Source organism: Haliaeetus albicilla, chromosome Z (assembly GCF_947461875.1).
Source record: "Haliaeetus albicilla chromosome Z, bHalAlb1.1, whole genome shotgun sequence".
NCBI lineage: Eukaryota > Metazoa > Chordata > Aves > Accipitriformes > Accipitridae > Haliaeetus > Haliaeetus albicilla.
The window spans coordinates 12693432-12707486 of NC_091516.1; the positions used below are offsets into that span (position 1 = coordinate 12693432).

The window sequence follows — 14055 nt, forward strand, 5'->3', positions numbered from 1 at the left end:
AAAAAGTCCTCGCCAATTAATACAGTCTCTGTTTTCTCACACTTTCACACCTTTACTTACCTCTCCGCTTCATTCCACCTTCTATCCATTTTCTGATACTTCCATTGTAATAGCAAGGGGCAGGTACTGGCAGGTGTTCTAGCAACCAGTAGTAGTGGGGGTGTGTCAGATGGTAATGCTCTTTGTGGGAAATACCATTTAGATTGTACTTCTTTTAGGAGCATTTGCTAAGTGTCTTGTCACAAGGTGTAGATGTAAGAGTGAAAAGAAGCTTATTACGGCACTGGGAATGCAATGGCCAGAGGAATTCGTTACCGCCAATGCTGTATTTTGTTGTAACTTTTCCAAAGAACAGTTAACTGCACAATGAAAGACAATAGCTAATAGGATAGTCTAGCCCTGGAACGGGTGAAAATGTCTTTTGCAAAAGAAACTGGTGGAAAAGAACAACTTTTCCTCTGTTACCTGTTTAAATGTGCGAAGTCTGTCCAGTGTTTTCTGTCGTTCCTGACTAACCCAGGAGCTCTTTCTTTCCTCTTCATCTTGTAATTGATCTCGCTTCTGAGAAAATATATGGAAAACATGTAAATATTATATCCAATGCTATGTTTAGCATTATTAAAAAAACTGAATTAAAATAACTCTTCTGCTAATTTTTAAGTATTACCTAACTATCTACTTCTCAAATAAACACATTTCTGAACTTCAAAACTTGGCCTTTGTCTTCCCCTTAAAAAATATTATACATTTCATGTTTTATAATCTCAAAGAAATGCAAACTCAGTAAAGAAAGATTTCAATCTGGAATTGGAACACTTGACTTGTTACCTTGGAAGATGAGAAAGAACTAGAGACGTGACAGATTATTATACTGAAAAATGCCCCCTTAAATTATAAACAGTACAAATTAGCCAGACAGCAAACCAGTATCCATTTTCTCTCATTCCAAGAACAAAATGACAGTCCAAATTGCAAGGTTGCCCATTTAAAACAAGTCATAATAGTATTTTCACAGTGCAAGAAATCATGGAACTCAGTGCCACCCAGTATTAAATCTAATATTGAGCAAATTAAGTCAACATTTTCATTATAATTTACAACAGTAAATGAAAGTTTTCTGTTTAATTAACTTATGCTGTCATTATTTAATCCAGCTTGATTTTCTGTTATCTTACTTCAATAAAGGTTTGAAGTTCTTCCTTGCAACTAAGACAGTTGTATTTTTTTCTTGTTTAGAGATCTTACCTCCATGAAAACACACATTTTGATCCACCTCCTTTAACTAGTCATCCATTTTCACAAAACTTCAGCAAAGTTACTACATCTTTGAAACAAAACACTACTCTTCAGTCAAATTTACTGAAAGTGGATGCTAGTTACCAGATGGCAGAAGTCATTGTATGCAAGTTCAGAAGTTATCAGGAAAAGTGATAGAACAGGTGACTATAAGGAAAAAAACTTGAGCAGAAACAGCAGTTTTCATTCTTAAATGACTCACAACATTTAGTATGACTTTTAAGAGCTCATCTTCATCATCATAATTAAAAATTCTGATCACTTCTGTGAACTTTTATTGTCATTCGGTCAACACAAAAGTAGTGTCTGCCTGCCTGTCATTTTCAGAAGTCAGCTAGTGGCCTGGTGTCCTTCAAAAAGAGCCAACTCCTGTGATTCGGAAGTAAGTAAGTATAGATGCATTAGGGAGAGGAAGAGGAGAACATGTCTGAAAAATTAAGGACAGGAAACAGGAAAAGGTGAAGAGTAATAGAAGCACATGATGAAAAGAAAAGAAAATAACAGAGCAATGCAGCAAAGAAGTTAAAACAGAAGCATAAAGAAAAGATTATAGCAGGAAGAAAGGAAGGTTCTACCACCACACTTGCATGTTACATAGGCAATCAGATCAAAATTTTCCTGAAACAGTCTCAAACTCAAGGGATTTTTTTGTTTGTTTGCTGTTTTTTTGTTTGGTTTGTTTTTTTTTTAAAATAGGAATAGTGAAAATGCAATTGTTATTTGATTTCAGGTTTGGACAACCTTCAGTTTATCTTTTCAAAATTCTTTATGAAAAAGAGTGGCAGAAAACCTATTTTACAATAACAGTACAAATTTTCAGTCACATTATCAACATAAAAAAGAAAAAAATTAGCATAAGGTTCTTTACATAAGGCAAGTGGACAACTCTGTGAAATAAATAACTAAAAAGCCCTGTAATGTTTGAGAGACAAGAAAGTCCTTCAGCTTTGTCAAGTCTTATTTTTAAGAATGATAAAGGGACTACAATCCACACAGCAAATTCCTTTGCCTTATTGTAAAAACTGGGAAAAGAGAAGTTGCTTAAAGGGTATGCCAATAAGTACTGTCTTTCACAAGTAGCCTTTTCATAAAATAAATTATGCAGCTGACTTCCTGGACAAATGTATCAATGTTAAAAATTTATAAGGATGAAATAGAATCACTTTCACTAATCTAATTGAAGCCTGAATTGAAGAGACTTGGATTTCAATGCATCTTTGTCAGTGATCTTTATTAAATATTGATACTATATATGAGCTCCCAAGACCTATCCCAGAATTTGAATATTCTTTAAGATAAAGTCTATTATGTTCAGCACAAGAGTTAGACTAGCTAGCCTATTCTCTGCGATGAGACTGTGCAGAGAATTGTGGAGCACACAACTGAAACTACATCTTTATACAACACAATTCAAGTGATTTCTTTTGTAGGAAGAAGAAAATAACAGACAAGCTTATTAAGATTCAAGAATAAATGTGTATGGTTTCCTCACTCATCTCAGCATATCTGACACTGTACTTGAAGATGTCCAGAATCATCTATGTGTACCTGATAACAAACTGCATGCAGCCTAACCCTAGCAGTAATCACTTAGACTGTGAACCTAACATTAAAGAATTGTTTTATTTGCTTGTGTTCAATGTCATCCTAACACAGCTATACACTCCCCCTTACCAGCATAATATGATACAGAAATCCATGGTGCAAAGGTCAGGGATACACACCATCTTTTCTAAAACAGCTATCACTCTGAATACTCTCCTAATTAATGTATAATGAGGAATGCAAGCTATTAACTAAACACTAAACCCAACAGCAGAAAACTCAAACTTACTAGCTGAACAGTATGGTGCATTTTATATTCATCCTCACTCTGGTGACGCTGCTGGATCTTTTCATTATGCTTTGCAATACAGATCTCCTGTAGACACAATAAAATGTTATCTTTAAAATATGTATTTCTATTATCTATTTACAGGGTATAATGTCATATTTAGCAAATAGCACTAAGAATTAGAAAAATAAGAATTACAAAGCCTATCTCAGACAAGCTAATTTAACCAAGCTAATTTAACTTACAGTAAAACCATAAAATGAAAACAAAACCAAGCCAGACAAACCCAAATCTATTACTTTTAACTGCCAAAAGAATATACACAAGTAACAGCTGCTTGAAAAGTCTGTTCTACAATACCAGTACAGAAGTGGCAACAAACACCAATTTGTCAAATACTTCATAAAACCCTTGTGTAACTCCATGTATTTGTATACATGGATAATAACTAACTCTCAAAAATACTACATATTCCTGTTTATGCAACTAGACAGCTTCCCATTTACAAGTGTCAGTTCATCTTTTGCATGTACAATCTGCAAGCACAAACATTAATAAAGTTGTTACAATTTTATGCATGCACAAGCAGGTTCATTTATTATACCAAGTTCACATCTGTAACGTCTGGTTTAAAAACAAGCATTTATTACATTGCCTGCAAATAAGAACAGGTCAAAAAAAAAAAAAAAAACCAAAATAAACAGGCCATGTTACAATAAATAGATGACAAGAAACAGGACGACACTCAAACTTCAGGTAGATAATATAGAAAGAACTGAATTAAGTATCAGTTACAAAGAAAAGGCATGTGCAGGAATTTAAGAGTAGCAACAAGACAGACAAATTCATAGGACAATATTGAGGGCCAGGAAACCAGGCAGTATGGGCAATCAAATTAGGCTTGGTACAAGCACCACAAGAACCAGAACCGTCAGATGTGTATGTAGTTAGAAACAGATCTTAGGCTGTGTAAGAGGGGGCGGTGTTAGAAAGTAGTTTGGAGTGTGACTGTAGCTATAATACCGAAGCAGGGGGCTTCTCAGGCATCAGTCAGCTTGACTTACTGGGTAGAGCCAGACAGGAGCTTTGCCACTGGAGGCATTGCTTGGGGCAGCTGACGGAGTTACCAGCCACCAAGATACTACAGTAGTGGCAGAAAGACACAAAAACAAAGAGGGGAGGGATAAAAGAAGCCCACAGTTTTGGACACTTGGAAATGCAGATAAAGTTACTTTCTCCTACAAGCTGACTATGGACATCCGGTGATCACATAAAAAGGTAGCCAGTATTCCTGTATAGGACAGAAACCCATGTTGTCTTGAATGTTTCTAAACAGTAAAACCATCAATGTTGGTGCCTTATACAGGTAACCAACAAGAGCATAAGTTTCTGTGGAAATAGTGTCCCAGCTTCATCAGAAGCTTATACATATATATAGCTAAACACTGATGGGTTTTATGTTTGTTTGTGGCGATTTTTTCCCTGATGAAAAGAGTTTTTAATACAGCTGGAAAAGTTAATTCATTTAATTTGTAACTGCAAAATGCAAAATGTAATCGCAAAATGCACCTCATTTCTGCGTTTCAAAGACACAGCAATAGCTTCAGAACATTATTAGAGAATCTGAAAGACTTGTTGTAATACTACTACTGATGTACCTTTATAGTTTATTCTCTGTGTGTTAAGTTTGATTAAAAGTCTTCTAAAATAACAAGGAATGTATGTTACAAGATATAAAAAAGCACTATAAAATAATGAGAAAACATATGTTAAGTTTGGTTTGCGTTTTTTGACATGTCTTTTATGAAACACTTTCTCTTTAGCATCAGTATTTAAATCTTTCTGATTAAGAGTAATAATGAACGATATTTTAAGGATGTAAAGGGGACAAACCAGACCAAAACATACTTGGTGCTGACTTTACACTAATAAACAACCTACTTTAATGCAATTACATCTCTATGACTTGAAATAATAAAAGACCAGGAGGGGCTGAAAACATGTTGCAGCACAGGATTAGAAATCTGAATGATCTTAACTAATTACAGAAATGGTTAAAAAAAAAAAGGTTGCAATTTCATAGGGACAAATGCAGGGTTCTACTTGTAGACAAGATTAAGTAACTGCAAACAAAGGATGAAGAAAAAAACCACCCAGGTAGCAGCATTAAAGAAAATTATCTGGGTGATTATGGCAGATGACAAGTTGAACATAAACCAACAAACTCTGGCAAAAAAAGAAAACATCATAATTGGGTGTATGAGCAGGAATACAGCCTGCTACACATGTGAGGTAGTCCTTCCTTCTCAGCACTGTGAAAGCAGGATCATTATGTCCAGTGAGAGTCACCCTTCAAGACAGATGTTGACCAACTGTACAGAATTGAGAGAGCATCAAGGAATAACGTTCATGTCTTTTAATCCTCTGGCTGATTTCACAGTATCAAACTGTACTTCTACGAAAGTGACAAAAAGGGAGAGCTGAGGAACCCTTTCAACCCTTGTAACTGGATAAGCTACCATGTTTAAGACTAGTAACATGCAGTATATGTAAAAGAGATCTGCATTAGCATTATATTTAACTAGTTCCAGTGAGCCTTGCTTTCAGATTGAAAAGCATCCCAATTAAAAGGTTAGCTTCTCATTTAGTAAGCTCAGTATGCGCAGAAACCATATTTTACTATAACTGTTCTGTGTAGTTATGCTCTTATGTTGTTGTTGTTGTAATAATAATATGAAAGCATATAACAATAACAATAATAATAACAACAACAACAACAATAATAATATGAAAGCATACCAAGTAACCCTATGGCAGCTGTCACTGCATCTATATAACACCTGCTTTGGCATGGGCTACGCTTTAAACTCCGGGCCTGCAAAGCAGCAAAGGTGCCCTACTAAATGGACACAACAGCACATGAGGAAGCTTCCCAGATCAAAGCACACATTAGGAACATACCCTGAACAGCTTCACCAATCAGTTGCTTCTCCCAGTCTGCTCATGATGAGGAATACCCTTCCTGGATGTAAAATAATTCAGTTTCTTCACAACTCTACTTTTCCAAAGATATTTTTCTAGACACCTTCTTCACCATCTTTTTTACCTTGACTCTTTGCTGTAAATCTAGTTCCCTAATAAAACAGCTGCTTGTTCCACATGATAAACTAATTAATACTACTGTGCAGCCAGCAGGGGGTAGACTGGGATAACAATAGGGATACCCTGCATGAAAAATCTTTGAAACTAGCTTTCAAGAAATAAAAAAAATAGTGAGACTGCTATTAAAATCTTATTTTTTAATAACTAACTCACTGTCATCAACAAAAAGGAACATCAGGAAATGACTGCTTAACAAAGGCAAATAGGTTTGTATAAAAAAAAAAGGAGAATAAAGAGTTTATACTCATGGTAGTACAGCAAAAGAACATCAACCTCTGTAAAACCATAAATTTAAAAAATGCTGGCTCAGTTATTCAGAATCAAAAAATGAGGTTTGCAACAAAACTTTTAACAAAAGTTTCTAAATAAAGGTTTGGTAGAATTATTTGACAACATCATTAAAAAATAAAAGCTTCAACTGCAAAAACAGGGAAGGAATTTCTGAAAAATAAATGGAGACTATAGTCATCAAATTTTATATTACATATAGTCTTATTCTACACAGAGTAATTGATTTCCTTTCATTGCATTACCTCCTTAACCGAGAAGATTTTCAAATACCCAGATGATGAAACAACCTCCTCTGAAAAAGAAAAACTAATGCTAGAGAATAATTTCCTATTCTTTTCTTAATCATGGTATCTGCTGCTAGAAAGAAGGCATTCTCCTAAGGGAATCTTCAGTTGCCCAAAACCTAATAATGAGCAAGGACTGTAATTTCTAACTGTATCACAAGACTGTGATATACACCACTTAATGCACAGCTTGCTTTTTGTTTTCAACTACAGGACAAGGTTAAAAAAAAAAAAAATACAAAAAAGAAAGGAAAAAAAATCCACCAAAACCTCACCAACCCACTCCAAAACAGAGCACTGGTTTACAGGTCTGTTTTAAGATACTTTGCCGAAACAAGCGTTTCATCTGAAAAGCATTAAGCAGACTCTCATCTCAGTTCAACAATAAATGTTTCTTAATTGAGAGAGACAGACAGACTTTGAAGAAAGATATTTACCGCATAGTACATGCGCTTTCCAAATGCACCCTCAAAAACTCAATTCTTTTCTCCACTTAACGTTCAGTCATCACTACGCTCATTTTCACCATCTAGAGTCTGCTTTTGCATCCCATCTGTACCTTTGTTCTGCATGCTTAACTTAAATTGCAAACTCTGAAGAGCCAGAACCCTTTTTCCCTCCCTGTTTTGTAAAGTACCACAACCCTCGTCAGGCACTATAAATAGTTTTCATTAACAATGTTTTGCAGTATCTCTAGAATTGTCACTCAAGATACAAAGCTTGTTTATGTTTGAATCAAAGTCACAAGAGTCTTGATTTTCAGGTATTACCAGTAAGCTTAGTAAGGCTCTGCGTTACTCAGCAGTAATAAGAGCAGCTACAGTAAATACCTCTGACATAAATATCCCTCAGAACAGCTATGTTCTTTTCTGCCTGAGTGCTGCAAAATGGCACACAACAACAGGTTCTGCCTATTCTTTTTGCTCAGGTAAAGACCTTTTGTTTCCCCCTCCAAGTTTAAATACACATTATTCTAATCTGTGACTTCTTTAGAAGCTGAAAGCTAAGTATCTCAATGCAGTACTCAACTGCAGATAATGCCATACTGGGCAATGAAATCAGTAAAGAGCTGGAACTAGTTCTGAGAGTGCTGTTATGTCCAGCACTGAAGTTCCACGTGGAGACATTACCTCAGGTCCTGAAAGCAGTATAACCATGTTCGTCCAGCACAACGTTGAGTAGACATGACTATATTACTTACTCCCACACGCAGACCCAGACGAGCAATACTGCCACATACAACTCTGCATCATGTCTCATTGCACAAGTAGGCATGCTGCAACTAGTGCTGCAGCCTAGAACTAATTCTTCCAGCTTAAACAAGGTATTTTATCATAGCATTACCTTGAAACAAATGAGCCAATTGAAGGTGACTAGCTCTTTATACCGCTGAGAAGGCATGCTAAAAAATCTCTAGTCCTGCTTCACTGTTGCTTTTCCACTTGTTAACTCCCGTAAGTTGAGTAAGAAACAGCAAGCAGCCTGTCACTTTTGAACAGGTTTGTCTATTCTGTAAGATGCCAGAAGTGTCTTTTCATATTCAGGAGAAAGTAGCGTAACTATTATAATGTAGCCTATGTTAATTAGCACACCATGACAGATAGGATCTATTCCTTAAAGTACTAAAAAGCCCAGCTTCTTCTTGGTAGCCTATGTTAATTAGCACACCATGACAGATAGGATCTATTCCTTAAAGTACTAAAAAGCCCAGCTTCTTGATAGTTTTTCTTTTTACAAAGTCACATAAAAGAAACTCCATAACTCTGAGCAAACGACTTCTCATAACTGGCTAACAAGAGACATTTCTTTCATAATAATTTATTTGCAGTCTTCTCCATATTGTGTTAATCAGAGACAGGACAATGTCTGAAGAAATACAAAAAATCCAAAATATAAAAGGTATGAACTACTGTTTTGTTTGCTGTGTTATGCTTCAGATTCAGGTACAGAAATAGATACATTAGTTACGAAAGGGAGGCAAGACCTGAAGGCTTTACCCCCAATCTACTAGAATTGTTTATGTAAAGGGGTCATCTCCCACATCAAGGGACATGACTGGGAACATACAACCACACCAACCCCTGATCCCACTCTAGAATGAGGTCTCAAGTGACACTTCTGCACAGCCTTATAGTATATAGTATGGGGTAGAAACCTATTTTATAACAAGTATTACAATGCTTTCTCAAAACTTTGATCTATTCTACTCATTAAGCTATCTTGCTCATTAATAATGCATATTGATGTAACCACAAACTGCTAGGGAACAATAAAAGAGTCATTCTGGGAAAAAGGAACATACTTACATAGACTTGATACACAATTTCAAAACATTAGCTATATTAAAACAATTTTATGCACAGCATTCGCATCATGTAATGAATGAAAAAGGAAAGTGGCCCTAAATAGCATGCCTAGTTTTACAAATTAAGAATATATACTGAATTTCATATATATCTGCTGAATAGAGTATCAATGACATGACATAAGTTTAAAGGGATGAAGTAAGAGAATGAAAATAAATCTCATTAGTGAGAAAACACCTTTGAAAATTCTCTTCTGCAAATATATATAAAATTACTCTCTGTAAGAACATGCATTCTAGCATGTACTCTCCACATTAAAGTATTCTGATTAGTTAATAGAAACAAGTTTATTTGTTGACTTCAAAATAATTAAAGGTTCCTTTAAAGCTAAAAGGTAAATGGAATCTTAAACATATCAATTTAGTAATACATGCTATTGTATTTGGTATTTTGTAAAACAACTTTTAGTAAGTAGTAAATACAATTCACAAAAATTCTGTGAGACTTGGAAGTTGTATCTGAAATGAAACCTTTTGAAGTTTTATTAAATTTGCTAATTATGCTAGAAATTTGCAATTTCATAATACCTTCTTATTTCTGAGGTAGGCTTTCTTGGCTGAAATACGTCCACGCCTTGCTTCCAGCTGGCGGATTTTTTGTTGTAACTTTTGCAGCTCCTCTTTTTGCAACTGTATAGATGTTGCCATATCCTCTTTTTCAAGCATGGCTTCCATACTTTCGTAAGTGTCATAATATACCACTTCATCTCTCTTCTCTGTTTTAAAAATGTCAGCAATGAAAAAGTCAAATCAATAGTTTGTATTTGATTAACATTTTGTTTTGTCAACAACAACCCTCCCACTGAGTTGCAAGATTTAATGTAGAAGAATGCTATAGTCCCTTCAGAGGACTAGCGAAAATCAAAAGGTCAGAGGAAAAGCACTAAACAGCAAAACACTGTAGGGCTTTAAACTTTATATGAAGAACAGAAATCAATACCAATGAAGCACAGCCTGGTATTCAAGTAAGCTCAGAGCATTAAAAAAACAATGCAACTGTAAATGTACACTTGTGTCTGTAGCCTAACTTGATCACAGTGTCCATGTATGCCTTTGGGTCTCTTAACTAACACAAGGGACCCACAATGTGCAGTAATATCCTCTGGTCTTCACTACAAAGTTCAGGATACACAGACTCTTTCTGAAATCTTTGGCGTGAGATTCTTCTGCCACAACCGACTATTAATTTCATGAAAAGGGAATCAGACAACAAAACACCAAAAATCGTCTCTTAGGACATTTCTGACCTCCCAGTCACTGCTTCTGCTCAGAGGCAGCAGAGGAAGGGTAACTTCAAGGCAGTCCTTCAGGGCATTACAGTCCTGAAAAGGAGGTCATTACTAATAGTTTTATCAACACTCATGATTTTTAGCCTCTTGAGTGAAGCATTCAGTATAACATTCAGCTCATCTCTGAATGCTGCCGTCTCATCTCTTGCCAAGAAGAAAAGAGTGATGATTATAAATCCTTGCAGAATGTTGGGATGAAGAAGCAGCAAAGGCCTCTTGTTCCTTATTTCACTGGCATACAAAATAGGATACTTTTGTAATAGACCAAGAGGGATATGCATTACTGCTGGCTGAAACAGGCAGATACAGCTGGCATGACTGTGAAGTGTCTACTCTGTAGCACCACTAAACCTTCTCCTTCCAACTTCATCAACTACTTTGAGCAAGACCGTGACTTCCTCCTACTTCTACTACTAAATCGTTTGGAGAGAGGGGCAGGGTTTTCTTCATTACAGTGTCCATTTTAAAAGCTGTTGTCACTTCATGTTACTTGTTTGTACATTTTCTGCTGCAACCAAAATTCTGACTGTCATGCTCATTTCAGCTCAGCAGAAGTCATAGCAGGACCAGAAAAGAAAGCAGAGCACTGTATAACCTCAAAATAAAATGTAACAAAACCAGACCTACTAGATTCATTACTTCAGTGTTCAGTTAAAAAAAAACAAAAACAAACCAACATAAAGTTTCATCCGTATGTAAAACTGCCAAGTTACTAGAACCCACACTGAGACATCGGAGAGTAAAAATAAGACTCATGGCTTACAACAATTATATTTTGCCATGCACTTATAAAATGGGAGAATTTACATGCAAATTTTGTTTTAGAACACTTTCATGCAGAGTTAAAGACAGGAATTTACACGTGCCTGCATCACAAAACCATCTTACAAGGATGTACAAATAGTTTGTATGGATAGGATAAGAGCCTTTACAATTCTAACCTAATAAATTCACATTTTGTGAATTTCAGTGCAGGTCTTTGCTTAATGACAGTAAAAAACTCCTACTGTTTTTTATAATATGACAATCTATTATCATTTGATTCTTTTCAGATCCAATGTGCTAAATTTGCAAAAGAAAATGTTTTTCTGCTAGCTTAGAACCAACTGGCAGTCAAATCAAATCACCCTCTCAAAGAAATCTGTTGGGACTTCATTAGCAGTACTGCTGATGTCCCTCAAATCAAAACAGAATCCCAAACTCTCTGAAATATCTCTGCAGAGCCAATACCATCAACGAGTAAAGAATAGCAACAGCCTCTACAAGTCACTAATACACATGTATTTCAAACCATACAGATGTGCATAATTAAAAGGCTATTACTTTACTAACTATAAGTACACTTTAAAAAGGAAGTGTAACAGAAGATGCAACAGACCATTCTTTTCTCTTTGACAGCACAAGAAACAGCACATACTAAAAGATCATTATATGTTTTAGATGCTTTCATTCAGATTTGATGCTGAACAATTTTGAAGAGATGTAGCCACTTCTCTGTCCCATTCTTCACGTTAATTGCTCTATCCCCTCAACGTAAGTAAAGTCCGAAGAGGTAATTTCATCCTTTGAGCAAATTCCCACACATTTAAGAACTGTTTTTTTCATTTTCTTTCCTATGGGATATTAACAGAGTTGTTGAAAAAGAGTAATTCCTTCTAACATAGACAGCTGTCTTTAATAGGAAAAACCCCCAACTTTTGGATTTATTATTAAGGAAAACTTTACAAATTTAAAACAGCAAAAGCCAGAACAGTGAACTATTTTGTTGCCATGGGGGAAGGAGAGGGTTGGTTGTTAGCTAAGTGGTTGGGTTTTTTTATTTTAGATCAGGTTGTGGGGTTGGAGGGTTTTTTGAGATTTCTGGAGAAAACATTAATGACAAGCCCTAATGACCTGTGATGTTTTTACAGCAGTCTTAACCTCTGAGGGCCCTTAGGTTTTCCTGTCACTACATCAAAGAGAAAGGATTTTGATACACATTCCTTCTCAGCCTCCTGTTCAAGGGATTTAATTCGGTCTGCAGGTAAGCAAACCATACTGTGTCTTCAGTACCAAAATTAAATGTCCGATTTCCCAAGTACAAAAACTATCTATCTCCAAAGCACAAAGCTCTCCACAGAGGCACCTAGTCAAAGCCACCACTTTTTTTAAAGTAATTTACAGAGTTTTCAACCCTCATCTTCCCTACATGCAGTTACAGGTGTTGCCATCGCAAGCCGAAAAGGAGGAGATTCACATAACAGTGAGAAGAATTCATGATACCTATGTTTTCTCTTTTTCCAGAGGCAACTCACAATACAATCCAGCTTCAAATCTCTCTTCTTAAGTCACTTTTCTATCCATAACAAAATTTGCTACACAAGCTCTATGCACTAAACAATGAAACAGAGCTTGTGTGAATAAAACCATTAACTATAGAAAGATCTAAAGGACAGAAATGGATTCAAAAACACTTTATGATTTACCTGTACCATTTCCATAGTTTGTACACATGCAAGGTATAGGAGGTTCTGGAAACATAAGGTTTCCATCACTGCTTTAAATCAGTCAGATGGCCAACACAACATGCTTCAAAGTTTAGCTGAAGGACTCCAATTTGCAGGAATACCTTTGGAAAACCAATCACTTCAAATAAATGAATAATACCAATGCAAATTTTTAGTGAGACAAGTCCAGCAATTAAGACATTTCTTCCTCCCTGAATTTAGCTTTCCAAAACTTACATATTATCTTATATGCTTATTTCCAAACACAGGCAATGAGAACCGGACCAAAACTTCTCTATGTGTATGTATAGGCCTTATGAACAGGTGTACGTTTTAATTTAACAGTACTTATATTAGAAGATCCAGCTCTTCACATGGTAAAGAATCTGTTCATTTCATTCCCACAGGCTTTACTAGACTCTTAGAAAAAGAATTATCTTTTACAGATTACATCTTAATTAAAATGCATAAAGCACCTGACATCAGTCTTCTGATGCTTTCAAGTTGTGCTGTCAGCAGCAGCTCTTCACATTTCAAGATCTCAAACTGCACTTCATATAATTGAAGCTGTAGATCATAATAATCAGCTTCTAACTGGTCCAAATGGGCTATGGCTTCTGTACCACCTTTCAGGCTCTGCATCTAAATGAAAAGAGGAAAAAAACCCCAAACACATCACTGCAAGATAATGAGAAGAACAAAACCACAGACTTTATGATTGCAGCTCAATATGGTCTGGTACACTAAATGTAACATGTTAAAACTGAACACATCAAGAGGGTAAGATAGGTTTTGATCAGCCACACACTTTCAGACATCTTTAATATCTGACATTTTTTCCAATGGCAATAAAAAAACCCATGGCATTGGATTACACTTTGTGACTGTCAAAGTGACAAGTCATATTGTGAAACATCCCTACCAGTCTTCTACTCTACTACTTGATTCCCTGAAGATACATAATGAAATTAGTTATTTCATTATCTTCAGTCCAAAAAGTCTAAAAGTGGTTTTGCTAAGGGCATCTAGAAAACTACAGTTAAAACTG

The 14055-nt window shown here is 35.7% G+C and overlaps 1 protein-coding gene across 1 annotated transcript in view; it reads right to left on the bottom strand.

Annotated features, from left to right (window-relative positions):
* The window catches only part of JMY (junction mediating and regulatory protein, p53 cofactor), a 74428-nt gene that overhangs the window by 12850 nt on the left and 47523 nt on the right, over positions 1 to 14055 (bottom strand). Inside the window, exons 5-8 of the mRNA XM_069775796.1 lie at positions 13484 to 13649; positions 9761 to 9948; positions 3131 to 3217; positions 466 to 561 (exon numbers count right to left, since the gene is read on the bottom strand). Coding sequence (XP_069631897.1) covers positions 466 to 561; positions 3131 to 3217; positions 9761 to 9948; positions 13484 to 13649 — 537 coding nt within the window. The remainder of the gene's footprint in view (positions 1 to 465; positions 562 to 3130; positions 3218 to 9760; positions 9949 to 13483; positions 13650 to 14055) is intronic.